Genomic DNA, 26,407 nt, shown 5'->3' with positions numbered 1-26,407 from the left:
CCATTGAATAGCAACATTAGAGGGCAGACTTTTTCACTATGGAGATAAAACAGTATTGTGTGACTTTTTTTTTCCTGTCAGAGGATCAAACTGGAAGTGCATTTGATTTGGGAAAAAAAATATTGTAATTTATATGGATTAGTAACTTTAAGAAAGTCATAATTGCTTGAACCTGACCAGCAATATACATATATTATAAAGTCCAAAACACCTAAAAGAAAAATAGCAGTAGGAGAAAAAAAAAAAAAATCAAAGAATGTCTATTCTGGATTTTATAGAGTCCCAAAATAAACCGGAAAGGGGAAATGTACTCTGGAAGGGAACCTTCTAGCAATGTGGGAGGAGAACTTTGGTTAGGGCCAGGTCTGAACTACTACCAAACTTCAGACATTCCTCCCTTCAGCAGGCAGGAACAGGTCAGGTCACGGGGTTTGAGGTCCTACAGGAGATGTGCCAATCCAAGCTGTGAGTACCAATCCTTTCAGTTCCAGACATTCTTCAACTGCATCTATCCAAGAGCCACAACCTCAGCAGGCAAATGGACCTTTGGATCTGGGGCTGGGTCACTGACCTTGGCTCTCTGAGGCAGGTTCATCATGGTGTCTGGCTTGAAGTCGTTCTTGTTCTTCCTGCACAGCACCGCGGTGATGATGATGATGATGACGGTGACCACCGCGATGGGAGCCAGCACGGCTGCAATGATCCACAGGTTGTTTGGGGGGTTCTTCACCACAGCTGCAGAAAAAGGCAAACCAGCAGTGGTGAGCTTCACTGGGCAAGGCTCCTGCTGCTTCCAGCCTTCAATTGCCTCCATGTAGAAATTAGTATAAAAAGTATTGTTAAGTAATCTAGCTTTCTGTACAAGGGAATACCTCTTGTATTACTTAAGTAGGAATAAAAAGGGGAAAATCAGCAACACTTTTTGTTGAATTTGAATTTTATTTGATTTGTTGAATTCACAGACTCCTGGGCTCTCTTTTCTTAGTTTTATGTTACCTGGTTATATGCAAAAGCAGACGTCCACTCCAAAGTCAGGAGAGATACCATATGAGATATCACTCCAATGGTTCATTCACACAATAAACAAACAAATAAAAGGTGCAAATAATGCATCCTCAACTATTTTTCAAACACAAGCCCAGCTTACAGCAAAGTAGCATATCATGTGTGTTAAAAGAACACACATGGAGTCCATACATGGTGTCAAAGACTGACTGGCTCAGCAGGAGCAAACTGGCAGAGCTTTTTAAAAAACAATGAAACTAGCTGGAATAGTTACTATCAATATCAATAAGGCAATAAGAAGATGCTTCTCTTGTGCTCTAGAGATAATTTATCATAGTTAAGGTCAAAAAGAATTCATTATTTCTGAAGGAGTAGAAATAATGAGGCTGAAAAGAGCTACTTGCAGATATATTAATGATGGCACCAGGAAAAGGGTACATTTCAGAAATGCAGCAATGCAAAAACATTTTATACTCCATTTCATCAGAATAATCTCTCTTAGTTATGAACCTTCAACTTGTTCACACATACAAGGTCCTCCTGTGACACATTCCCAGTTCTCTCATTTCATTTCTTTCTGGAAAAATGATCAGACAACCTCTTTATAGTGCTGAACTTAGTTGTAGTGAAATATTTAGTGGACTTCCCCATGCTATCCCTGTTTATTTTGCTGTGGCACTGGTTGCTGGCGTGGGCAGGCAATTGTGAGAACACCAGCACAAAGCAGCCGTTCCCCTTTCCTGGGGGACCAGCGCTTTCAAATGTCATTGAGCTTATGAGCTGTCAGAGGCACTCAGCATCTCTCAGGATCAGACATAAATGCAAACCAGCTTTTTCTGCAGCAGGCATTGGGAACTTTATAGTTCTCCAGCTGAAAGCCTGGCTGGAGCCTGACCCTGTTCTCTTTGTAGATTTGCAGCGTTTTGCAAAGCTGGTGAAGTTTGTTGGGTGATGTAGGAACCCCATTAGGCTCAGAGCTTGAGCATAAGACTGCAAAAAGGCCAGGTTGGAGACTTTCACTTTTCAACAGACTTGCAGAATTCTTAGTTATTGACTTTGACATTTAGTTTGGGGATGAAAGGGCTTTGGGGAAGGAAACGGAATCTGAATTTTAACAAATAACAGAAACTTTAATTATAGACTGCTGCTGTGGAAGCAGCAAACAATGGTTGAAAAATTATATTTATGCCTTCTAAGGGATGCAGAGGAAATGATGACCTTATGGCTAATAGCATAGACATTTAGGAGTCCTAATTTACATCTTTAATTCAGTTACCAGACTCCAATGTGACCTAAAGTCAACCCATGGTTCATTCAACTCAGTAAGACTTCAGTGGAATTTGAAACAAGCCTTTCATTCTGTTGTAACTCAGTCTCTGGCTCATAACACAGGAACATCCATTTTTTTGTGTTATTATTTGTCTGTCTCATCTAACGCAGCTCTGAGCTCCCGAGGGTACACGTCTTTTCTCACAGTATTTTGGGACAGAATTTTCATTCTGCTAGAACAGAAATTATAATGAGCAAAAATGAAATCCACACAAAGTATTTTCTGTGGCGATACAGACTACAAATAACCATGCCCAAAAGGAAAGAAATGGTTTTTTTTTCCATAATAAGGTATAAAGATGGAATTGCTTCCTACATTTCAAATACTCTACCTTCAGAATCTCAGGTACCTCAGGTCACAATTTCAGTTCCTGTCTTTTCTATTTTTACAGTGTTCTGTGCATATGTGGCTGGTATGAAAATCTACAGATGAATGAGGCTGCCTCATCAGACCATGGAAATACAAAGTTAGATGATGAGCAGTAGCTTCCATAATTGCCTAAATACCCACATAAATATAAATCACATCATTGCACAAAGAGCCAGGAAACTGCTATATCTATATCTTCTATAGTAAAAAAATACATTAAAGAAATATTCTCATGGAAAACAAAATTACTTGGAATTTAAATGCTGGAATTTATGGAATGGAGATCCTTGGGTTCAGCTGAATTAAAGCCAGAAGCAGACCATGATCAAATCAAGGCTCAGATACAGTACATGGTGCATTCTCTGGAAATTGTATCATATTTCAGTCTTCTTACTCAATCCTATGTTTATGGATGATACACAAACTACTTATTATAGTGGTCTCTTCTTTTCCTGTCACCATTTTACGTAATTATTTCAGTACCACCACTCCTCCAGGCAGATATAATTGCACCATGGACAATTTTATGTGCTCTTTCACCAGTAAGGAGATCCAGTGCAGGAGTCCACTACATAACTTTGATTCCTTCTAAAGAAATACTTTGGCAAGTTGGAGAAGTCCAGTTAGCAAAAGGCATGGGTTTGTACACTGCATGAAGCATAATTATACATTATCTTAACTGCATGAAAAAACACTCCAGGCTTCACCATAGGTTTATGACTATGGGCCAAGTATATAGGAATATCTAAAAAAAAACATTTAAAGAAACCTGTGTTCACAATCACTCAGTAACTGATGAAGCTCTTGAAAGAGAAATTTGAAAATATTTTACTTTTCAAGAATGGAGTATTTTTGGCCACGTTATTCTGAATGATACTATCATATCTTGAATCTGAAAGCTGCCCATGTGCACAAGTAGCTCTTTTCAACTTCAGTTTTCTGATTTGTGTCTGAATAATATCTTTAACAACTATGTAGTTTTCTTGGTGAAAATTGTTATTTAAAAAAATAATAATCCCTTTGAGATAGAAAGAATCGATACTATTTTGATGAAGTCAAAAATAAGGGACATCTTAACAGCCACAACATTTTATGTTTTTTGGCCAAGTTATATGAACAACAACTTTGCCCCAGTCATCATTAGTGTGTGGTGTCATGGTTTTGTCAGCATCAGAATTAATTGTGACTTTCCATAGTGTTCAGATAATGGAATAAAGCAATGGTTAAGTATGGAATTTTTGAAAGGACTCTTACGATCAGCTTGAACTTGGATGACATAGCCCAGGGTCAAGGCCATCCTCTGCGAGTCAACTGTACTGAGAATTTTGGCAGCTGCAGTGCCCAGCAAAGGCTTCCCATTGTATAAAGTGTAATATGTCAGTTCAGCTGGCTCCTTGGGTCCTGGAATACGTTGAATTTTGACCATCTTTAAGGGAAACAAAATAAATAAATGAATAAATGAGGAGAGGAAGAGAAATAAACTGTGTTTGTGTAATATCACTTCAAAACTTGCCAGGAGCTATTTGGAGGCAGTGTCCACAGGGAGCTCCCTCAAGACCACCTACAAGCATAAGCTCCATGCAAATATCCTCATAGAAACAGAGCTTCTCCCCTTCAGAGCCCAGGCTATTAAATCAGTCAATCAGAAAAATAACTAAAATTCTTCTTGAAAAAAAAATTAAACATAATCCTAAAGTAAAACCCTACACTAAGAAAAGCATGCAGCAAAGAGGAAGGATCAAATTTTTAGATATTACAGTCCTCTGTAAAGGGGAAATTCTTATAATCTGTTCTAATACTGAAAACTCTACTTTGCTGGCATATTGCAGTTGAAAAACAGCCTCCCATTTTCCTTCCATACTTATTATTTTTTTGTCCCAGGTTGATAACAAAGGAATCATGCTTTTCCCATTTTATTCTGTAGAATACTGGCAGAATTTTTCCATTGTATCTCTACCTTTCCTGAGAGTGGAGAAAATGTCAAATATTTCTAATGATGAGAAGAAAAAGGAGTTTTATGATTCTTCTCCATTATGTTATGGACTAAAATTTTACAAAGGTTCTCACTTTTGGCAAGTAAAATGTGTTCCTTCTTTTAAATCTTTCCAGTGGAACAATATAAAGAATTGTGTGAGCAAATGGGAAATGCAATTACTTAGGTTTATACCTTACAATAAACAATTCCTGAAAAACAATTTAATTACTTTTTAAAATAACTAATTTTTGAAGATTGAAGAAGAAATCTTTTAATTGCCCACAGGATAATTTGGCTTAATTGGTGAGAAAACAAAACATGATCAGTTCAAAATACTGAATGAAAAATGCTGTAAATAAGAGAAAGATGATTAATAAATTACTCAGGTCTCAAGTCTTCATAACATGATCTGGGGCCACATGATTTGATGACTAACCCTGTATAAATAAAGGCTGCTTCGTACATTTTTTTTTCCAACAAAAAGAGGAAAAAAAAGAAGTTCTGGCTTTGAGTTACCTAGGAAACTTTTATCAAGAAGAAAAAATTTGGAACTCTTCATTATGCTGAATATGCTAAAATATGTACTTTGTACCAATCCTCATAGCAACCAGAGAGAAAATATTTATGAACACTGATTAACTAATGATGATTTCTCGAGGATGACAGGCATGCCAACATGGCTGGCTGCAAAAAAAGGCACCATCAGCAGTGCCAGGCATTCTGCCCTCGCTGCTTTGATACCCATGAGAAATACAGGAAATCTCAGCCTAGAAATTCAGCTAGGCATGTCTTTTACAGGAACTGAAGCAGGACAGATGCAAGCCAAGGACTTTTTTTCACACACTGAGCACCTGCACAGTGTAGCTGCCCACGGTGGTGGCACGTCTGAAGCGCCTTCCCTGCTGGTGGGACATCATGAACAGCGGGGCCAAGCGCTGCTCCATCAGCCTGGCAAAGCTCTGGTTGTTCAGCCCCAGCAAAGCAATATCCACCCCTTGGATCACTGTGGGAACATAGAAAAAACACAGATCAGCACTTCATGCACCCACAGGTGAAGTAACACATGGTTTGTGGGACAGTTTGGGACAGGGAGGTGCAGACTAACTTGGAAATTAAACACCTGGACACTGTTATCCCCTCTCAGCAATTCCCTGTGAGGATATAACACACTTCTTTTTCAGTCCCTGCACAGCTTATCTCAGAGAATATCAGTCATGCTTCATAAAATCTCAAAATACCATTTCTAGGCCTTCAGTTTACTACTCTGTGATCTTCAATGTAAAAATTAGGTTCAAGCCTATTTGAGAGCTGCTGGGTTTATGCTTATTTCCAGATGCTCCTGTTAACCAGTTTCTATCCTGAAGATTTGAGGTCTGAAGTTTGGATTGTGTACAGTCTCAAACAAAATATCCTGTCTGAGAGCACTGAAACCTGAATAAACATTTCTGAAGTATAAATGAGGGCATCTGAAGTATAAATCAATGCAAGATTTAAAAGACACTGGATTCTAAAGTTCAAAAAAAGTGATATGACATGCAGATTCAATTCATACATATGTATGGGGTTTTTAGCATTATTTCAAAAAAGTCTTCTGAGACCAACAGGATCTTTTTGAAAACAGAGTTTCCATTGTAATATCAATAATAATCCATCACAGCAAGTGTACACAGGCAAGAAATGGAGTATCAGGTTCACAGGGTCCATACTGGGAAGCGCTGCACCACTCCCTTCAGAAGATTATCATCTCTGCATAAACTTATGTTTTATTTCAAATTTATGAAAAGATGGAACTGGTACCAAGTCTATTTCATGTCAGAGCCCTTTGCTCTTGCTCTCCTGAGCCTTAAACAATTCCAGGTACAGACACACCAACTAGAAAGGCTTTGGTATCACTCAAAGATGTCTGAGGGAAAGGGTCTCTTTCTTGCCCAATTATCATTTCTGAAGTCAAAATGATTGTGCGTGAGAAGGTGGCACCTGTGAAATGACTTGATAAAAGAAGTGTTTTGAAGCCTAAGAGCTTCAAGTGAAAGATGCAAAAAATCCCTGCACCCAGATAGTCAGCAAATCATAACAAAGTTCCTTGGTGTTACAGCCTCACCTCTGCTGCTAGGTTATGAATATGTGCCTCTTTTGATTTCAGATTTAAATCCATGTCCCAGGGTATAATAAATAAATAAATAAATAAATGGTCTGTTTGTGTCTCAAAACTCTCAGAACATAGTGCTGCTCCCAGAATTGTTTCAACCAAAGTGCTATAAATCCTGAGGTGGGTGTTGCTTGCTGGAGATGTCACTGTCGAAGATGATCTATCACTTATGCCACAGAGTGACTGTAAGTGCATTTGCCCAGCTGAAGGCAGGTTCAGTGGGCAGCCATTTATTCTGTGTAAAATTACTGCACTTCTGTGTTGATATAAATGAGCACTACAAATTATTACCTGGAGTGCCTGGAGGAGGGAAGGACATTAGAAAGTACCTGTTATCACCCAGTAGTCTCTAGTTGATTCCGAGACATCAAGGTTTGGATACTCCAAAGCTTTAAAAACAGAAGATGAAATTATGTCATAATATTCCAACATCATACACATTATGCATCCCAAAACTGGCTACCCTGACAACAATAAATAAAATTGAACTATGGCCTAAGAGGAGATCTAGAACATAATTTTCAGGGTTACAATTTCTTTTCTGTCTGAGAAAGAACACCAAGTGTAAACAGAAGAAGCACTGCCATACAAAGTAGAACATATATCTCCTGTTGCCAAAATACTGGCTGGGACAGAGTCTGGGATGAAGCCCAGGAACCAAGAAGGATAGGTAATAGGTGTTGTATTCATCTCTGCTGCTTTCTCCCCTGCAGAAAACCAGATGAGATTCCATGATGATTCTGTGATTAATCCTTATGTAGCCCAGAATATAGTTTCAGCCTAAAATAACATGAAAATATACCAGGATCAGACTCCACACTGACTGCAAACAAGACTAACAAAACTGTGAGCACACCTTGGAGTGTGGTGCTCCCTCACTGTGCACCACTTAAGGCATTACTACCATATGTGTCTGCATCTGTGAGAAACTGATATTTGCTGTTGTGATGCCTTTTGTTAGCTCCTCCATCTCCAAAGTGCACTAGGCTGTAAAGCTCAATATGCTGCTAATTCATTCCACAGTTCAGCGTTTGTTCAATTGATGAATACCAGGAACTTAATTCAGAAAACATCCATGCTCTGCACATTGATAGGTTGCTACTGAGTCACCTTGATTTTTAAACCCCAAAGTGGCTCAGAATAGTAAACATTGTAAAGGATTTGATTACACACAGTAGCTGCTTTTGAGGAGGATTTCACAGCATGCCCTGAGCTGTGCATTTCCAGGACAGACTGCAAAGGCTCTGGAGGAGCCGCTGGAGCCTACTGGGAAATAACATGCTCAGAGAACAACCTCAATTTTTGTTTGATAAACTGAGACAACTACACTGCCACATGAATAAGCATCAAACACTCTTCAAAGGAAACATTTTCCAGACACACTCTCAGTCTGGAGCTGTAAACACTGCACGTGCATTAAGTTCATGAGTTTGCAGTACAGCTGCTGCACTGGGAATAAAACCAAGAACTCCAAAATGAAATATAAGCCATTAGTTGTTAAAGAAACACTAGCTAAAGACTTTATCAGGTCTGTTCATCATGTGTGGGGATCAGCAGACAACTGCAGTACCACACAAGACTTGCTGTGTGACGAATGGCTTGCACAGCTCCGGACTACCAAGCATGTGCTTGTATTGCCTTTGTGAGAAGCACCACAATCCCCCTCCTATGCAACAGGCCTATTCTGGAGGCCAAACACTTGAACTGAGCACAGCCAGCACCAAAACTTCCTCCAGCTGTCTCCTTGAGCTCCTGGATGGCCCATAAAGACACATCCTGAACACCAGCCATCAAAAAAGAGCCTGTCTATTGAGGAATGGGGGACATCCCTTCTAGGTCCATGACCACACCCTCTACCAACAGGCTCCCTCCCTCTGCCTCCCCTTGCCTGTGGAAAGGCTTTATGAAAACACAAGCCCACTGTTGGAACACTGGATGCTGAGAATTTCAGACTTTCTGTGCTGACAGACTCTGACCCTCAGAGAGCACTGTATTTGACCTGAGGCTGTGGAGAAGGCTTCCAAAATGGAATGACAGAACTGGGATTATGGGTGTGTAGATTGATTGGAAGCGTGTAATATCATGTGGTGAAAAACTTAGAGTTTAAGGTTTTAGAAGATGGTATGTGTCTCTTACCCCCTGATGCAAACTCAGATTCAAAAGTGTACCAACACAGTGTAAGAACTTATAGGGCAGTTTCACCTATTTGTTTGCAAACATTGTAATATGATAGGTAATGCCCCAAGAAGGACATACAAACCTCCTTTCCCACCTAAGTTAGCTGTGATTCCTCACTGCCTCACAGCAGAGAGAAACCACTTATCCCACAGAAAGCTCATCCTGCAAGTCACTGGTGAACTGCACCATGTAATTTCTCAGCTGTTGGGCTGTTTGCAAACAAAATGGACTGACAAAAAAAGAAAAAGTAATTTGTGTTTTCCTCAGTGCTCACTTTCCAACAGTCTGCTTCTGCATGTACTCAGCATGTCTCTTCTCACTCCCAGCAAACAGAGAACTCCAGTCTGCAGCAAGGTTAATTTCACACATCACATTAACAAGCAGATTAAACAGAAATCCCCATAATCAAGTGTCTTGTCCCTTTAATCATTTTAAAGAAATCAGCAGGCAGTCAGAGAGCACATGCACCACACGGGCTGCCCACACAATTGTCTCCAGCTCTTTGTACCTCAGAGCCTTCATAGCAACTGGAACTCAAGAAAACCATTGATGCCAAAGTGCTCAGACCACGTGTAAACTGAGGATGCAGTTCTCAGCAAATGCACCAAGAGCTTTTTAAAATAGAAGCACAGGTGGAGCTCATCCCACTACCAAAACAGACAGTCCCAGCCAGATCCCAGCCCAGCCCCTGGAGCAACCACCAGGGCTGAGGATTCTCCTGAAGCAAAGCACTTTGCTGAAGCTAAAAATCTCAATCAGTGCTGTGCTAAGCACTCCTGAAATGAAGGCTTTGGGACCTTTTGTGCTTTGCTTTTCACAAAACTGCAATTTTATTTTGTTTGTAACCTCGCACAGGAATTTGTTTTGTTAATGACAGAGTATATATGTTTTTTCCTTAGTTTTTTGCCAGTGTTCTAGCAGCCAAAATAAACACTGAACCCAGGGGAAAAAAAAAAATCTAATTCTTCCCCCCCCCCCCCCCCCCGCTTTTTTTTTGTAACAAAATACAGTTTAAAAAGTTAGCAGGAAAGCTGCCTACAATCCCTGAGCTTGACAACAAGGCCAAATTCTGGTGCTGGCTAATCTTGATGGTGGGAAGCACATACTTACATTCAGCAATGGTGAGAGGTGGGTAGGTGAGGTAGAAACCCACCAGCTCAGCTGACAGCTGATTAAGAAGGTTGCTGGAAATAGTGCCATTTAGAGTTGTGCTTTGATTTTTCACTACATAAAACAGAGTGACAGCTTGGGAGACATTGGAGGTGTTCAAAATCTGAAACAGAGGCAAAAAATAATGTGTTGCTGTGGTTCAGCTCATTACAAAAAAAAACAAACCACCAAGGCAATGCAAAGAAACTGGGGAAATGTTAACCTGAAGAATGGATTAGCTACATCTCATCCAACTTTACCTGTGTGATACTTTAATCCTTGCTTTAGCACTTGAAGGGTTCCTGGAGGACAGCAGCAGGCAGAAAAGGTGCAACCAGGACTGAAAATGTTTTCCTGTGTTTTTACCAGGGAATGTGGGATGAGGGAGAGGATGCTTATCAGAAAAACCATCCAGTGCTTGATGCAGACAAATTGTGCTGTTTATCTTGCTGTCTTTCCTGCCTTCCTACTGCTGGTTTATAGACCCACACATTTTCCATATGAAATTAAGGGATACCATGTCTTTGTGTTCCTAATATCATATGAATCTCTGTACTCTTCCCCACTCTAGCTCAGTGCCAGTCTCCTGCTGAGCCCAAATCTGATTACTACATTTTGAGGACCAATTCTATTCAGCAAGTACTGGATAAGATTCTCAAACATCAGGAACAAAACCCACATCTTTTCTTGAAAAACTTATGCCCAAGGGCAAGAGGGATGGGGTTATTTGGCTACTGATAGGTAGGCCTGACAGCATTCATGAATGTTATTTAAATACCCCATTTTTATGGTTTGGATCACCAAGTTAAAAGAAAAACCATGATACAAAAAAGAAGCATCAGAAGAGTCCAAGGTCAGACCGAAAGTCTGCCTAGCCAATGTCCACCTACAAATGGCTGGAGCAGAGGGTTGGAGAATTAGCACAGGACAAGAGGAACAAATGGCTCTCAACAGTGTAAGATTGTCCCACAGCTGTGTCAGAGCCATAAATCATATGCCTGGGTTTAAAAAGGGTTGATAACTTTTTATTCTATATCTTTGGCCAAATGGTTTTTGTAATTTCCATATTTTTTTCTCCAGTTACATCTGGACATCTTTATACACAGTGTGTGAAAGGATGCTTCTTTTTATTTAAATTTGAGTAGTTCTGTTATGGGAAACTCCAAGTGGCAACTCCTGATTCCCTGGAGAGCCATGGCCACTTTCATTTCTTCTTGCATGGAAGATGCTTCATGCCTTTTACCCACCTTCCCTCTACTCTCCTAGGGCAGCAATACCTTTTCTGAACTGGCTCTGTCTGCTCCAGAACTGTTCCCTAGTTTTCAATTAATCTAAAACTCTCATGCAGTGTTTTGTTGCATGGACTTAGTCTTTTGCATGATACTGGAATAACTTTAAAAAAAAATTATCATGAAGATCACTCACACCCTCGAGCCTCTTACTTCCCAGCCTATATGTTGCCACCAGGACTCCATCCTATCTCTCCTTAAATTGGCAATATCCACAAAAACAGCCACCACCTTCTCCTAGGACTCTCCAAAATTGCTAAGGTGCTTTGTGAGATCTGCCACTTCCACCACAAGCAAATCAAGCACCATGAAGTTCACCTCAATGCCACAGGTCCAGCTGTTGAAAAACTTGATAATCCCTGTACCTATTGTGGTAGGCCCTCTCTTGCCCTGTGCTTTGCTGCCTCTCTGAGCTCCACCACTTTGAGCTCAAGCTCACAAGAAACAGCACCAAAATAATTAGCAGAGCACTAATGGCAAAATTTTCTCCTTCTGAGGAGCACAATCCATACACAGAGTTTTATCAAAAATCAAAAACATATCATAATATTGCCCAGAAGATAATTTCTTTAGTCCTGAAGTGTGGCATAGAATGTAAGAGTGTTGGCCCACTATACATATAAAGGTGTGTAAAAATTTGTGGTGAATTTGTGCTCCGTGAGTATGAAACTGAAATGCATACCAAGAGAAAGAAATCTATTCCATTATTTCAGATCTCAAAAACAACTGTGCCTTTATACCTGAATAGCTTCACTGAAAGCAACTAATGTGTCAGAATAACATGTTCAGTAAAAACATAAATTTGGAAGACTGTGTTTTTATACTTGGAATTTCATTTATATGACTGAAGTGCAAGCGGTAAAACTCCAATTCATGAAAAGCCTTCCATAAATCATGCACTTGTAAGTTTTCCTGCAATGCATAAACGATCTTATTGCAGATGAAAACATAAATTTCCTTCCACAGTGGCTAGCAAAGGCACTGTGCTGGAATAAAAACATACACCTGGCAAAGAATAACCAGAAGAGATTGGCAACAGGCAAAGTACACAACACTGTACCTGAACAGTTAAGTTGTTGCTGGTGTTTAGGACCTTTCTTTCAGCATCCTGGAATGCTCTCTGGAGCCGCTGTTCCATGGTCTGAACAAATTTGCATGACTGAATGTTGTCTGTTTGACCCACAAACTGCAGCTCTGGAAAAAAAGAAGGCATTAGCACGTGGACAAAGTATTCTTGTTGCAGCACCAAGAACAAAATGATTAATTTACACATTAAGCAGGTGAAGATAATGCCACTTCAGGAACTGCACTAAATTTGCCTTAATTAAGACAAAATGTAAGAATTAAATTGCATTATTAGAGCTGACACTCTCCACAAACAAATGGAGATTGCTTCTGCAATGATATAGAAGATAGTAAGGCCTGTTCACCGTGCATATACTTGCTCAGAGCCAGGCAATAAGCAAAGTCATTCTAAAAAACAAGTTATAATCTTAAATCTTGCAGGTCATCTGGTCCTGCAAAATATAATAAATCATAATATTGATTCTCATTCTGTTTTATTTTCACTCTAGGAAAAATGTACTTGTAACTGCTGTAAGTATGTGTATACAAACATTGTAAGCACACATGTAGGAAATATTTTTTTATCATTTAATATATCATTTCAGAGCATTCTGCCCTCTTCTAATCTTACAGTGCCCCATAATTACTCTGCACTGCCACATCCCCTTGATGCCTTTTTGGGACTACCTAAAAACAGAGGCCAGACAAAATTAAAGAAAAAAATGCAGTTGTATTTATTGAAGGGCCTTCAGGTACATTTCAGGCAGACAAAGCCCCCCTCAGGGGCTACACCCAAAAAAATGGATGACAGGTCTTGGGTTTTATACTTTTATAAGCTTTATAGTTTTATAAACTTTTATAAACTTATAAAAGTTTATACTTTTATAAGTCCATTTGCATATTGGGGGTTAATCTTCCAATTACAGCTTCAGGTAATGAAGTCATTTCCCCCCAGTTTGCTGCCCCCAACTCACTCCTGGGGTCTGAGACAGTGAGATGTCCTTGATTCCCAGGCCTGGAGAGGAATTGATCTGCCTCACCAAACTGGGAGAACAATAGCTAACACTCTATATGGAGTTTGGAGTTACACACTAAAGACTTGTAGGGTTACAAATATATGAAAAATTTAAAAGCTAAAACCCCAAGGCATCACCCTCACAGCAGTGCCCTGACAGCAGAGCACAGGGGTGCCCACAGGGGTATCCTTAATTCCCAGGCCTGGAGAGGAATTGCTCTGCCTGACCCAACTGGGAGAATAGTAGCTAACACTTTATATGGAGTTTAGAGTTACACACTAATGAATTGCAGGGTTACACATATATGAAAAATATAAAAAAGCTATTACCCTAAGGCATCACCCTCACAGCAATGCCCTGGCAGCAGAGCCGAGCCCAGGGGTGCCCACAGGACGCCTGACCCCACAGCAGAGCCTGTCCTGCTGCCACCCCACTGCCCAGAAAGGGCACCATGGGCACACACCCAGCCCAGGCAGGTTTCCCTCACTCACCTGTCTTCAGCTGGAAGTGGTAGGCAGGCAGGGGCTGCCAGGGCAGGGCCAGGGCCACCAGGGCCTGCAGGTGTGGCACGTGCTGCTTCATGTCAGCCGTGGCGTTGCCCAGGCCGTAGGCCAGCAGCTTCTCGGCGACGGCAGCCGGCGTGTAAACCAGCCTGCCCCGCGTGACGTAGTAACCCACGGTCAGGTTACTCGACTGCTCCAGGATTTCAACCTAAAACACACAGGGCAGCATGTTGTTTTTATTTTTTTTATTATTATTATTATTTTGCTCGCTGTTTGCGGAAACCCAGGGCACCAGGAATATTTCTGAGGTGGCCTGACCCCCAGGGCAGCACTGACTTTGACCCTCATTCATGGAGAAAGCTTCCCAGACTTCAAGATAGACTGGAATCCACAAAAGTGTGAAATAGATTATAGAGAGTAGTGTAGGTGTATCACTTGGTGAGAAGTTTAGGTTTTGGTATTTTTAGTATGTTGTGGATGGAAGCAAGATGAAGGGCACAGGGTGTCATCTTGGGTTTCTTCTTCATGCTTCTTCTTCTTCATGGGTTTGGGTGGCATTCTGTAAATGGGCAGGAACATGATCTCTTTGGGATCAGTTATTGGGTTAAAAGGGAAAATAATCTAGGTGTCCTTTCTTAACTGGATAGTTAATCTTAAAAGACCTTGTAACAAGAGTTTGTTGCCCATTTTGTGCCTTCTAATGAGACTGTTTTACTGATAAGAAATAATAAACACCTGAGTCCAAACATGAACTATAGTCTCAAGTGCCTTCAATCCAGACCCAGAGAAACCAACAGCAGTTCAGATGGTGTTTGTGGATGTGACAGCCTGGTAGAGAGCAAGAAAACTAGATAAGTTTTCCCAGAATCAGCCAGGGAGACTTTAGGGAGTCGAAAATAAACAATGATATCCAGGTATTAAAAACAACCTGCAGGTGTTGTTTTCCTAACGTCTGTTTTCTTGTTATTCTCATAAGATTGTCTATATAAATGGGTGTCTTGTTAATTAGCCAATCAAGTGAAATGCATTGATTGAATGACCAAGCAGGTCCACCTGTATCAGAACAGTGTATAAAAGAGCATATAAAAGAAGTAAAGATGAGTGCTTTATGCCACTCAGCTTTCTGATGACTCTATGTCATTTCTTACTAAACAGTGACAGCTGTTTGATGGGGTTTCTCACCCTGAATATGTGTCCCTTGCAGAGTTTTTATCCTGCAATCCCCTATAAACCCTGTGGGATCAGTTAGTGTCATATCAGACACGGTATGGATGCTGAGAACCGGTCAGAGAAGAAAGTCAGATAAACTTACCCAGGAATTGCTCTTTGAAGTTTTGGGAAAGTCCAGAGAAGGAATTAAAACAATTCTTAATTTTGTAGCTGGTGTTGTTTTCTCGTAAGATATTTACAAGAGGGTGGTGTGCCTCATTAGCCAATGGTATGAGGGATATTGATTGAGGACCAATCAGGTCCACCTGTATTGTAGCTGTCTACAAAAAGTGTGTGGTTTTTAATAAAATAGCTTTTTGCCTTCTGAGATTTTGGAGTCCATGTGTCACCTTATTCATCCATCCTCAATACAATAGCGACAGACACAATAATAGCAGAGCTGCTCAGAGAGTTTTAGGCTCAGCCCACGCAGCATGGGCTCCGAATTAAAGGAGTGCAGAACTGCTACCACAGCTGCAAAGCTCCAGGTTAGGCTGGCCCTTCATCCATGCACAGATACAGGGACATTTTACATATACATGGAAAAACACAGAGAGCTTTCAGCTCCTACTCTGTTCACTGACTTTTTGAAAGACAAAAGTTTCCAATATTTGGTTGGGTTGTCTCTTATCTCCTGTTCTCCTGTACTGTCCCAGATGGTTAAGTCTATGAGCAGACCTATATGAGTGGAAATGCCAAACCACAAGAATGGACACACTGTGTGTCAAAACCCAAAACATGAGCTGAGTTTTACTTCAAAATTCAGTATTTTCCAAAAAGCTTTAGCCCTGGAACTGGTCCTCCTCACTAAGTTTTAGATGGTTTCCTCTGTTAGAAGGTGGCAGCTTCTCTCAACTTGTAAAAAGGTAGGGGACTAAACCTGGCAGTGTTTATTGCTGCTGCCAAGGAGCCCACAATGCCCAAAGCAATGACATCCTCCACACTTGCAGCAATAAAGCGTGAGGAACAAAGCCAACTTGATAACCTCGGTTTTGAGAAAAATTACTTTTTTCCTTCCCAGAGGCTTGGACCCCACACAAAGCCCAGCCTGAGTGCACAGGAAGCTGTGTCCCAAGGAAAAGGGCCCTGGCAGCCCACCCAATGCTGCTCCCACACACAGCAGTGCAGAGGTTCATGCAATTTAGCTGCAAAGTGATGAACACATCACCTCCATTTATTTTCAATAAAACATGCTTTCTCCCTGCTTGGGATTCTTCTTCCTGTGAAATTGCACCTGTCAGGTACTGGGTTTGCAGAGCAGGGAGTGGACTGACAGCACTGACATCCCATTTACCAGCCATGCTCTTGCCATTGATCCAGGCTGAGCACAGCAGCACCTGGCTGCCCCTGAGCAGAAGTCACTTCTGAGCTGCAGGGGGAAGAGGAAACTGCTGTCAGTAGTCATTTCCCAGAGCACACTAAAAAGAAGTTTGCATTTCTCTCTTCTTCTTCATCAAATAAACTGCTAAAAGCTTTGGAGTATTTCTCATATTTTTAGAGACCAGAGTGGGTGCCACCTCTGCCTGCTCTCCATAGGAAAATATCAGAGCTCCCCTCCAAGAGGCTTCCTGCATCCAGGGACACCACTGGGGCTGCAGGCAGCTGTGGTTCTTTGGTGGGAGAGCTGTTTTGGTGAAATCAAGCAGGGAAAGCCAAGCACGCTTACCTGAGCACTGACATTCTGGTTAAAAGCTTGTCTCAGCACTTGGTTGAGGCCTTTTCTCACACTGTCCCTGAAGGCATTGCTGATCATCATCCTCCTTGTGTTCAGAAACAGAACTGTGGAGCAACAAAAGCCACAGGGTGGTTTGAGACATCACCACAGTCTTGTTTGCTTTCTTTAATTGTTTTTCATTGGGCTGGCTGTGCAGGGATCATCAAAGCAGCCGGGATTAGCAGCAGCTCCAAAGACAAGAACTGCAGGGGCTCAGCAGCTCCTGAGTTCCCTATTCATCCCATGGCAATAGCCCATTGTTTCCACGTTTCCAGAGCAAGGTCTAACAAATGCAATTTCATTAGCAGCAACAACAAGTCTTTGCCATGCTGCCTCTCCAAGGAGGCATGAGGCCACTCACTGCCTGAGGACAGACTGGCACAGCATTCCCAGGGGACTGAGCCAGAGCTGCACAGGCAGGCTTCACGTCTTCATGGCCACAGTTACATAAAAGAAATCTGCTGCTCCACTGCTGCAATTATTTTCTATTTAGAAAGCATCTCTATGCTTTCTTTAATAAACCTATCACTATCTTATTTTTCTCTTATCATTTTCAGGAAGAGTTTTTTAGCTGTGCTTGAGTACTTTCAATCATATACTGTACACAAGCTACCTTTATCTTTAGAAAGAGCTGTTGTACTCATCATACTAAATGGGGATATTTAGCAGCTAACAAACACACATTAGGTCCAAAAGCTGCTTATTTCACTGTAGCCTGCATCATGCAAGGTCCCAAACTCTTTTCTGCACCTATTCCTTACTGAGATCTCCCAGACACACACATCTTCTGGTGCTGTGCTGCCACAAGGAGTCCATGAGAAGCCTGTGCAAGGTACCTCTCCAGGCCCCTTTAGTTCAGAGTTCTTTCAGCTAAGGAGAAGCTGCCCATGAAAAAAAGCCAGAGCCATGGAAAACTCAAAATCCTCCCATTTTGAAGTGTGCAACTCTAAATGCTAAACATAATTTCACATGGATCTGTACTGATAGAATAAGGAGTTCATATTGGAACAGAATTAGATTTTTGTGCATAAGCAGGGCTGAGGACCAAGGCAGGTCACTGCACTGTCCTCTCCAGCAGCACAGACTCCTCACTGTGAAGCTGGCACCAAACCATCCCAGCTTACAGGGCTGTCCCTCCACTGCAGGTGGTCCTGCAGTGACCCCTGATCTCACCACTTCATTTGACACATTCATGTCAAAACCCAAGCAAAGCCAACACCATTTCCAACTAACAACCTTGTCCATACCCATCTGATTCGTCAGCACAGCAGATCAATCACTACTGCCCCACGTTCCTGGACACTGGGGTGTGTGTCTCACACCTCACAGACACAGGGGAGCCCTTCAGCAGAGGCTGCACGTACCTGTTTTCACCATCATGTTGGCAGAGAGCCGGCAATCCAGGGAGGGAGCTGCCGTCATGTTAGCGAAAGCGGCGGCTGCCGTGGTGCCGGGAGGAGCAGGGCTGAGTTCCACGGCAGGAGGGGGGAGCCTAGTTGTTTTCGCTGATGCTGTAATAGATGTCAAAGCTGCCGTCATTGTCAGTGGGGATGGGGTTGGCCTTTTGGTGATGTCTGAGCTCGGGAACTTCTGGGTGTCAGTTACTGTTGTTTCTATCTGCCTTGGTACGTGGGCTGTGGGTGCGAGTGTGGAAGCTGTGGCTGTGCTGCTCTTGGGGGTTATGAGCAGAGCTGGCGTGTCCAGAGGTGAGGCAGTCACGTTTCTTGTTGCAAAAGGAAAATCTGCCTGTGTTCCTACTGAGCTCAGATCCGGTGCCAGTTTTGTGGCAGTGTTATTTTTTGTTAGTGTCAGGATCGGTGTGCTTAAAGCCATCACGGATGGCAGAGGGGTGTTTTCAGTGCCTAGAGAAAAGAAGGAAGAAGCTGGCACTGGTGAAGCTGGAGATGATTTTCTTGTTAGTGGTTTTGCTTCTGAAGTTTCTACTGTAGGTATTGCACCAGAAGATACTCCAGATAACACTGCAAGAACAGAATGGGTAAAGTTGGTTGTTGACAAAAAAGGAGACTCTATCTGTGTTGGTGATGCATGGACAGAAGTTATGATGACTTGACTGCAGAGCACTGGTGGTAGGGGTTTGCAATGGGATGCCCTTGGTAGCTTTATTAGATATGTTACTGGGAGCTAGACTATGACTTGTAGCACTTGTGTCCCACTCCTCCTCACTGAATGTGGCTGGATATTTATCAGCCATAAACAAATAACCAGGGGACTCAACTGGTTGTCTGCAAATTCTAGAAAATTCCCAGAACCAGTGTCTTCTCAGATAAAACATTCAAGAGAGTTGAGAGAGAGTTCAGCCTTCTTAACCAGAAGGCTTGGTGAGAGGGAAGGGGGACTGGGCTGGCAGTGTGCTGAGGGTGACACTGCTTCTGTTTGGGGCTGAAGTAGTCAAGCTGTCAGTGGGCTGAAAAACCAACACCGGTGCTGTGCCTAATGTTTCCATCAGTAATCTTTCCAGCATCACTTGTTTGGGATTCTAGAGAGCTAGGGAGAGCACCTGCAGCATTAACAGGAGGCACATGGAAATGGAGAGGTACTTTCTCAGGTATACTGATAGGAACATCTCCAACACAGAAGAAATCAGCAATGTTTTCAGCCATGTTTCCTTGCTTTTTTTTGCAGAGTGTCAGGCATTGTCAATGCAGTAGCAATGGATGAATACTGAACGGGAGATGTTTTCAGTGCAAGAGCATCTACATCAAATTCTGAAAAGTTATTCTTTTCAGGAAAGGGTAAATCTGAAATGTTTTGACTATAGGATGTATATGTATAGTTTGCTGAAGAGGTGGAGAAGAGAGGCTGGTGATTTGTATTAATTTTGTTTTGCAGACTTGACACTACTGAGTATGGTGCACAGCACTCATCTTCCAATGGAAAAGTACTTGGAGTAACTTCCCTTTATTCCATTTGGACTGAAGTTTTTACCGAAGGAATACTAATGCCAGCTGCAGACAGCAATGCTTTATTGGTCCACGTAGAAACTGAAGTTACAACTTTGGGAAGGCTGACAGGATCTAAATTGCTTTCAGAGTCTGCATTCAAAATCCTGGAAGAGCCAGAACTGTGGCTGCCCATCACTGTTGTCATGGAAACAAGTGATGGCAGCATACCCCACGCTGGAGGCATGACAGAGGCGAGTGGCTTTTTATCAACTGAATGCAAAGCCTGACCAGAGGTTAAATGATTTAAAGCTCTTGAAGATTAATATTCTGCACGTGGGGTCACATGAGTGGGTACTCTCATCCTTCTGTCTTCATTTGCAGTTACATCTGAACTTTCTGCATCTCCAGGTGGAAGATGGGTAGTCACAAAAGCAGTAGTGGCAGAAGTATTTGTGGTAGCAGGTTCAGGTTTGGAAAGGCATACAGGGGAAGTAATTAATGGCACTGCAGCTAGATCAAGAGTCATCATGGCCATCTCCAAAACAGTGTCTAGTATCCTTGATCCTGTGACGAGTGCACAAGTTTGGATACCTGGAGAAACTTTGTGAAGCTGAGTTCCATAATGCAGAACATTATTAGCATTAAAGTTCACGGACACCTTTGCTGTCACTCCTCTTGTGAAAGGCTCTTGAGCTGTCCTTGCCACAGGAAAGCCACCAGGATTTGGGAGATCAGGGCTGAAGCAGCTGGGAGTCTCATGCTATTTGCCTGTTAAGTTCCATCAGTCCAATTTCTGCAAAATTCTGATTCAGAGGCAGCAGAGGGAGGGATCTGCAGCCTGTCCTGGTTGGCTGCTGCCACCCTGGGACTGGCTGTGCGTGCTGCCCCAGTAAACACCTCGTTTGTCTCCATTAGCAAGGGAGACCTTGGGCTTGTTGGAGAGGAGTGTGCTGCATTTCTAAAGAGAAAATCTGTTTTGCTTCTAAATTCTCCTACTGGCAGCACTGCACTGCGAGCGTGCTTTGCATCTGGAAAAAGTGATATTGGCAGCGAAAGGGAGGACTCTGTGCTCTGTGCTGAGCTGGAGACCTCAGCTGAGCTCTTGGAGGCTGTTGACATGAAAGGTGCAGGGTGAGAGGCTGTAGTGGAATTAGTCAGTGCCGTGAAAGACTGAGGGTGATTCATTGGCGGTGTTAGATGTGGAGTACCCGCAGCATGGAAGACTGATGTGGGAACAGCTGCTTTATCCTGAAAAACTGATGATGACAGAAGAGTGGTACCACTAATTCTGCCAGTCAGTGCTGCCCTAAATGGCCCCAGTAGAAGAGATATCTTACATACTCTCATCAAGGAACCATGACAAACTTTTGGAAATTAGACATTTTACATACTCTCATCAAGGAATCATGACAAACTTTTGAAAATTACTGTCAGGGACGACTGATGCATTTTTACCCAGGAGTATCAGAATATACAGATGACAAAGAGGTCCCTTCCCACTAACTCTGTGAAATGCACTGTTGTTGATCCAATGAAAAGCATGGCCCCCATAAACAAGTTGGGACCCTTCTGTGATTCACCACACTGGAATGCACCATGCTTAGAGCACTATTCCTGCTTTCACTAACCTGTGAGCTAGCTGAATCTGTGCTGAGGAAACCTTCAGGATCTGCAGACAAAGGCACTTGGATGGGCAGTACAGCTGGTTTAGAAAAGTTAATGGCATGAGGTGACTGGATTACCAATGAGGAGAATGATGGTGATGGAACAGCGGCAAGCATGTCTGATCCTGATGTGCTTTCTCTGGAAATGGAGGTGGTTTCTAATGGCACTGGCTGGGATGGCACAGCTGTACCCAAATGTGTCACTGGTGGTGTGGTGGGCAGTGTGGCAAACATACCAAGCTGAGGCAAACCTGTTAGAGCAGCTGTGTCATCTGCATCGTGAGACGACGGCCTCAGAGGCGACTCGGCTGAGACCTCAGCGGGTTCCTGGGGTGCACTGCTCCCACTGCCCTGGTACAGGGAAGGTGACAGGTGCATCTGATCCAAAGTCCTGGCACGGGCGCCAGTCAGCGTTGTTCTGATCATCTGAAGCAAGTCTGCGTTCTCCAAAGTCTGTCCCAGGGAAAGATCAGCTACTGAGGGAGTCTTGGTTTCTGTGGAAGGCCGTGTTGGTGATAGTATAGATCTCCAGTTAGGAAAAGATCCTGCAGAAGGAGCATCATTGACATGCTGTTGCCTGACACCTGTAAAATAATAACTAAAATGAGCATTCCCCCAAATGAAGAGTTGTTATCTTGTTGCTACAAATCCCAACACAAAATGCATTAAGTTTGGTAAAACAAATGAATTTTTTGTTATTTTTTTTCAGAGTGCATAAAAGTTCAGAGAAGATTTACAAAAAAAAAAAAAACCAACACAAACATGAAACCCAGTGAAAGGTTCAACACAACAGATTTTAAACCCCTCAACTTGTTTCATCTGACAGAAGAATAAGGAAAGCTGCCTTGGCCATGCTATTCCAAAATCCTACTTTTACCAGCGATGTCTCAACATACTAAAAGACACATCCTTAAGCTTGGGACAATTCTTGAGGTTATCATGAGTCACCCTGTGTCAAAACACTGTGTGAGAAGATGAGGTTAGAAGCAGTGCAGAAAGGGAATGGGTTTTGACAAGCAAGCTTCACTGCCTTGGCATGCAGTCTGACATGGGAATAGAGTCAGCACTGGCTGTGTTCCTGCAGGATGCATCTGGAGGTGCTCATCCTGCCAGCTCTAATAACGCGCGCAATTACAGGCACAAAAGGAAGAAAATAAAACAGGGATGAACAAGAGGAGAGGGGGGCAAGATCCAAAACAAAATAGGACATTAAACACTTTTTTTTTTTGACATGTGCAGATGCTCAACATATCATTTCAAGTACCAGTTTACTCAGCATTCCACACCATAATGTTCCTAGGCTTTGTTTTCTTGAAATGATTACAGTTATCCTAAAATCACAGAATGGGAACACTCACATTTGTACTAATTCAAAGATTAAGATTCACTCAAGGGTAAAATTTAAGGTGGTGGGGTTTCTTTTTCCCTTCCCCCACATCAAAACAATAGATCAAACCTCAGTCCTGGCACTTGGTACCATGCCAATCTGTGTCCCCTTGTATAGCCAAGCAGAGGGAAAACATGGAGCTAAATCCTTCCCTCCAGCTGCAGCACATCTGGATCAGACACAGGGGATGCCAACCTCTTCCACGGCCCCATGAATAACTCAACATAATGGTGTGGAAAAGCAAGCAGAGCAGATCTTGAGACACATAAAATGGGCTGGACACTGGCTCCAGCCACCCACGAACCCAAGGGTCAGCAGACCCAACAGCACCAACTGGGATTAGCCCACATGGACAGGAGCCAGCAGCAAGAGACCTTATAGCACAAGGGAGGAGAATGGGTCATGCTGCACATATTTAAAGCTAAGTTTCTTTCTTTCTGGAGTTTTCTTTCCTCCTAAGTTTTTACACCACCATCCTCCATATGTACAGGCCACAGTAGATGATTAGAGCTCCTTCAGGTTCCCGTGTGCATTCCACAGGAATGTGCTGGAATTATGTTCAGCATTTTCTCTCTCTAAAAAAAAAAAGAAAACCCAAAACAATGCGAGATCTCCCATTTTATCCCTGTATTTAAGAATTTTATTAAGCCATGGTGAAAAACAGCCATTACTATCTCCTTCACTGAGATGCAAGAATACTTATAGTCTCCAGAAACAATTTGGTTTAGAGAAGCAGCTCCAGGATGGAGCTCTGCCCTCCAAGCAACCAAAGTCCCCAGACCTTCCACTTAACACAGGTTAACTTGTACACAGCTGATCTTGAGAAAAGCAAAGGGAGGGAGACACAGGGCTACATATAGCAAGGAGGGACAAGCAGGGGAACAGGGAGCCCAATCCACTTTTATGGAGCTGCTCCAGAAGGTCAGCAGGCTGGACAGGAGGCTGCAGAGTCCACCAGGGAACTTGACCCATGAGGAGAGGTTTGCAGCACCGAAGGGACATTTTTGTACTTGGGCCTTGGGTGCTGATGTGTCCTCAGGGGGACTGGAGACTGGTGTGGCCTGGTTTCTGATACTCTCCATGCTCCACCCTGTGTTGGAAGGCACATTGTGTTCTAGACTGTGTTTTGGTGGCTTTTCCTTCCTTGTGAGTCTGGCAGATTTTAACAGAAGGTAGGAAAGAAGATGAGATGAATTTTGCTCAGCTAGACTGGATTCAAACACGTGCCTGAAATTAAGAAGTAGCTGATGTGCTTTGCAAAACCAGAATTTAGGCAACCTGCAGCTTAAATATCTCTGCTGGTGAAGTCATCATTACCCAACCTGTTGCACCTCTGACTGTCTTGTTTCACCAGAACTGAAAAATGACTGCAAAGCCTTCATGTGGGATTTCTTTTAGCACTTAGTCCTAGAACTAATCTAGCACAAGTCCTAAAGGGGACTTGAGCAAGTCAATGTTTTCTACTTTTCCAAAACAGCAAAACCTGTCAGCATCAATCCTCTCACAGACTGCACCATTCTTCACACATTTCTTCACACATTGGTTTAATGAGAATGATTACAAGCAAAGAGACAACATAAACCTCAAAAAAGCATTGATGTTACCTCATATTGACAAGAAGTGAAGAAAAGTTCAAATATTGCAAAGAAGATAAAACACCAAATAAAAATATCCTCTAGCCACTTCTTTATTCCAGTCCTTCAGTTCTTATTCCCTCCATTCCCTACCAACTGCCAGCTTCTCTGTTCATGCCCATTAATGAAGTCAAGCTCCCGAGTTACTGAAGCATTAAGAAAATTACACAATTTGCTGCAACCTATGTGTGATGCTGCATTCCACTGCAGCAGATTTTCTTTCATTCTATGCCTATGGAAAGATATTGATTGCCAGCATCTGTTTCAAACTGCCATAAATTCAGCATCCTGGTAGGAACCAGACAGACACAACACAAGGAGTTGAAACTGAAGGATGTACTCTGTGCTTGAGAATTGTTAGGATAGCCCCAAGCACTACAGCTCCCTATCAAAAACTGTGCAAACCAGGACTGCATCATGGAAAAAAGGGCAGGCAGGAAAATGTTGCACTTCTAAATCTATCAACAGCTGAGCACACTTGATGAAGGAGGAGACAACCAATTCAAATCAACAGGAAAGCCACAATGAGAGCTCCCCACAGCATGCACTGTGCACTGAGCCACTGCTGGTACACACCAGTAGCTGCTCCTCCTGCCTCTAGATTACCTGTTATTCTTTCATATCTCAGCCTACTGATGAACCACCACCTGCAACCATCCCAAAATCCATCTAGCAGTAACCTCATTACAACAGCCATCACTGATGAGGCACCTTTTCATTAACAATAATGAGGAACATTTCCAATATGCCAGAGCAGGAAGTTAAAAATCAGTCCAATTTGGAGAAAACCATGTTTTCTACATTTCTGAGCACTTCTGTGCACACCTAAAGGCGTGATAAGGACCCTCACCTCTCCCCTTAAATAAAGTGAGGGTCCCCATGAGGGAGGTGTAGGATGCCATGAGGGCACCCCTCACCTTCTCTTCTCTAGGCTGAGCAAGCCAAGGGACTTCAGTCGCTTCCTTCACATCTTGCCTTCAAGGTCTTTCATCACCTTCATCACCCTTCATCACTCTAACAATGTCCTTCTGCCACTTCTGAGTCAATACAAAATATCAGCTCAAAGGCATCTTCAACAACAGAAGATTGTTGTTGTCTCAACTTTGGTTGCATTACTTACAGATCACCTGGATTGATAACATTTAAAAGCGAAGCTGATAAAGAGCACTCTCAGAAATTTTATTGCATGACTGACAAAGACATCTTCCCCATTATATGTCAGGTATGTATCTTTTCATAACCTTCAGCATACAGAGGACAGAATTTCAATTTTCCAATCAAGTTGCTTAAATTATTCATTTTTGAGACAAAAAAAAAAGACCAAAAGAAAAAAACACCCAAAAAAATGACAAAAAAGTCCCCAACTGCTATTAAGTACTGTAAAGGCTAAATTTTAGGAATAAAATAATACCTATATAAGACTAGTTGTAGCCATATAAAGCACAGCAGAAATCCAAACATAAACAATCTGGATTTTATACAGCCCTAAATCAATCAGCCCTCAGGGACAGTACCTCCAAAGATACCCTATAAAAAATCAGACAGTGAGAAATACAATTACTTGCAAACAAACACTTCAGCTAAGCCTTTGAGAATGTCTCCCAAACATTCTCCTGGGAAAGCTGGCAGGCCATGCCTTGGACATGTGCAAGGTTGAGAACTGGCCCAGAGAGCGGTGGGGATGGTGCCACATCCAGCTGGGGACAGTCATTAGGGATCAGTGTTTATTATCTTTAAATAAAAAATATTTAAAGATAATAAACCAACCTGTTTATTATCTTTATTGATGGTCTGGGTGAGGAGATCAAGGGTATCCTTGGGAAGTTCACAGGCAGCATTAAGTTGGGCTGGAGTGTTGAACTGCTGGA

General features: G+C 42.4%; 1 protein-coding gene across 5 annotated transcripts in view; it reads right to left on the bottom strand.

Moving 5' to 3' along the window:
- The window catches only part of KIAA1549L (KIAA1549 like), a 131,668-nt gene that overhangs the window by 50,723 nt on the left and 54,538 nt on the right, over positions 1–26,407 (bottom strand). For 3 of the 5 annotated variants that reach the window (XM_077179544.1, XM_077179546.1, XM_077179545.1), the window contains exons 2-11: positions 21,770–22,102; positions 18,316–18,930; positions 16,904–17,016; positions 14,017–14,236; positions 12,505–12,638; positions 10,117–10,279; positions 7,158–7,217; positions 5,531–5,682; positions 3,959–4,130; positions 572–735 (exon numbers count right to left, since the gene is read on the bottom strand). In XM_077179544.1, the coding sequence (XP_077035659.1) occupies positions 572–735; positions 3,959–4,130; positions 5,531–5,682; positions 7,158–7,217; positions 10,117–10,279; positions 12,505–12,638; positions 14,017–14,236; positions 16,904–17,016; positions 18,316–18,930; positions 21,770–22,102 (2,126 nt within the window). Of the gene's footprint in view, positions 1–571; positions 736–3,958; positions 4,131–5,530; positions 5,683–7,157; positions 7,218–10,116; positions 10,280–12,504; positions 12,639–14,016; positions 14,237–16,903; positions 17,017–18,315; positions 18,931–21,754; positions 22,103–26,407 lie in introns of all 5 variants that reach the window. The other 2 variants (XM_077179547.1, XM_077179548.1) reach the window with 2 other exon arrangements.

The sequence above is a fragment of the Agelaius phoeniceus genome, chromosome 6 (assembly GCF_051311805.1).
Source record: "Agelaius phoeniceus isolate bAgePho1 chromosome 6, bAgePho1.hap1, whole genome shotgun sequence".
NCBI classification, from domain to species: domain Eukaryota; kingdom Metazoa; phylum Chordata; class Aves; order Passeriformes; family Icteridae; genus Agelaius; species Agelaius phoeniceus.
This window is presented reverse-complemented; position numbering and strand designations above follow the sequence as displayed.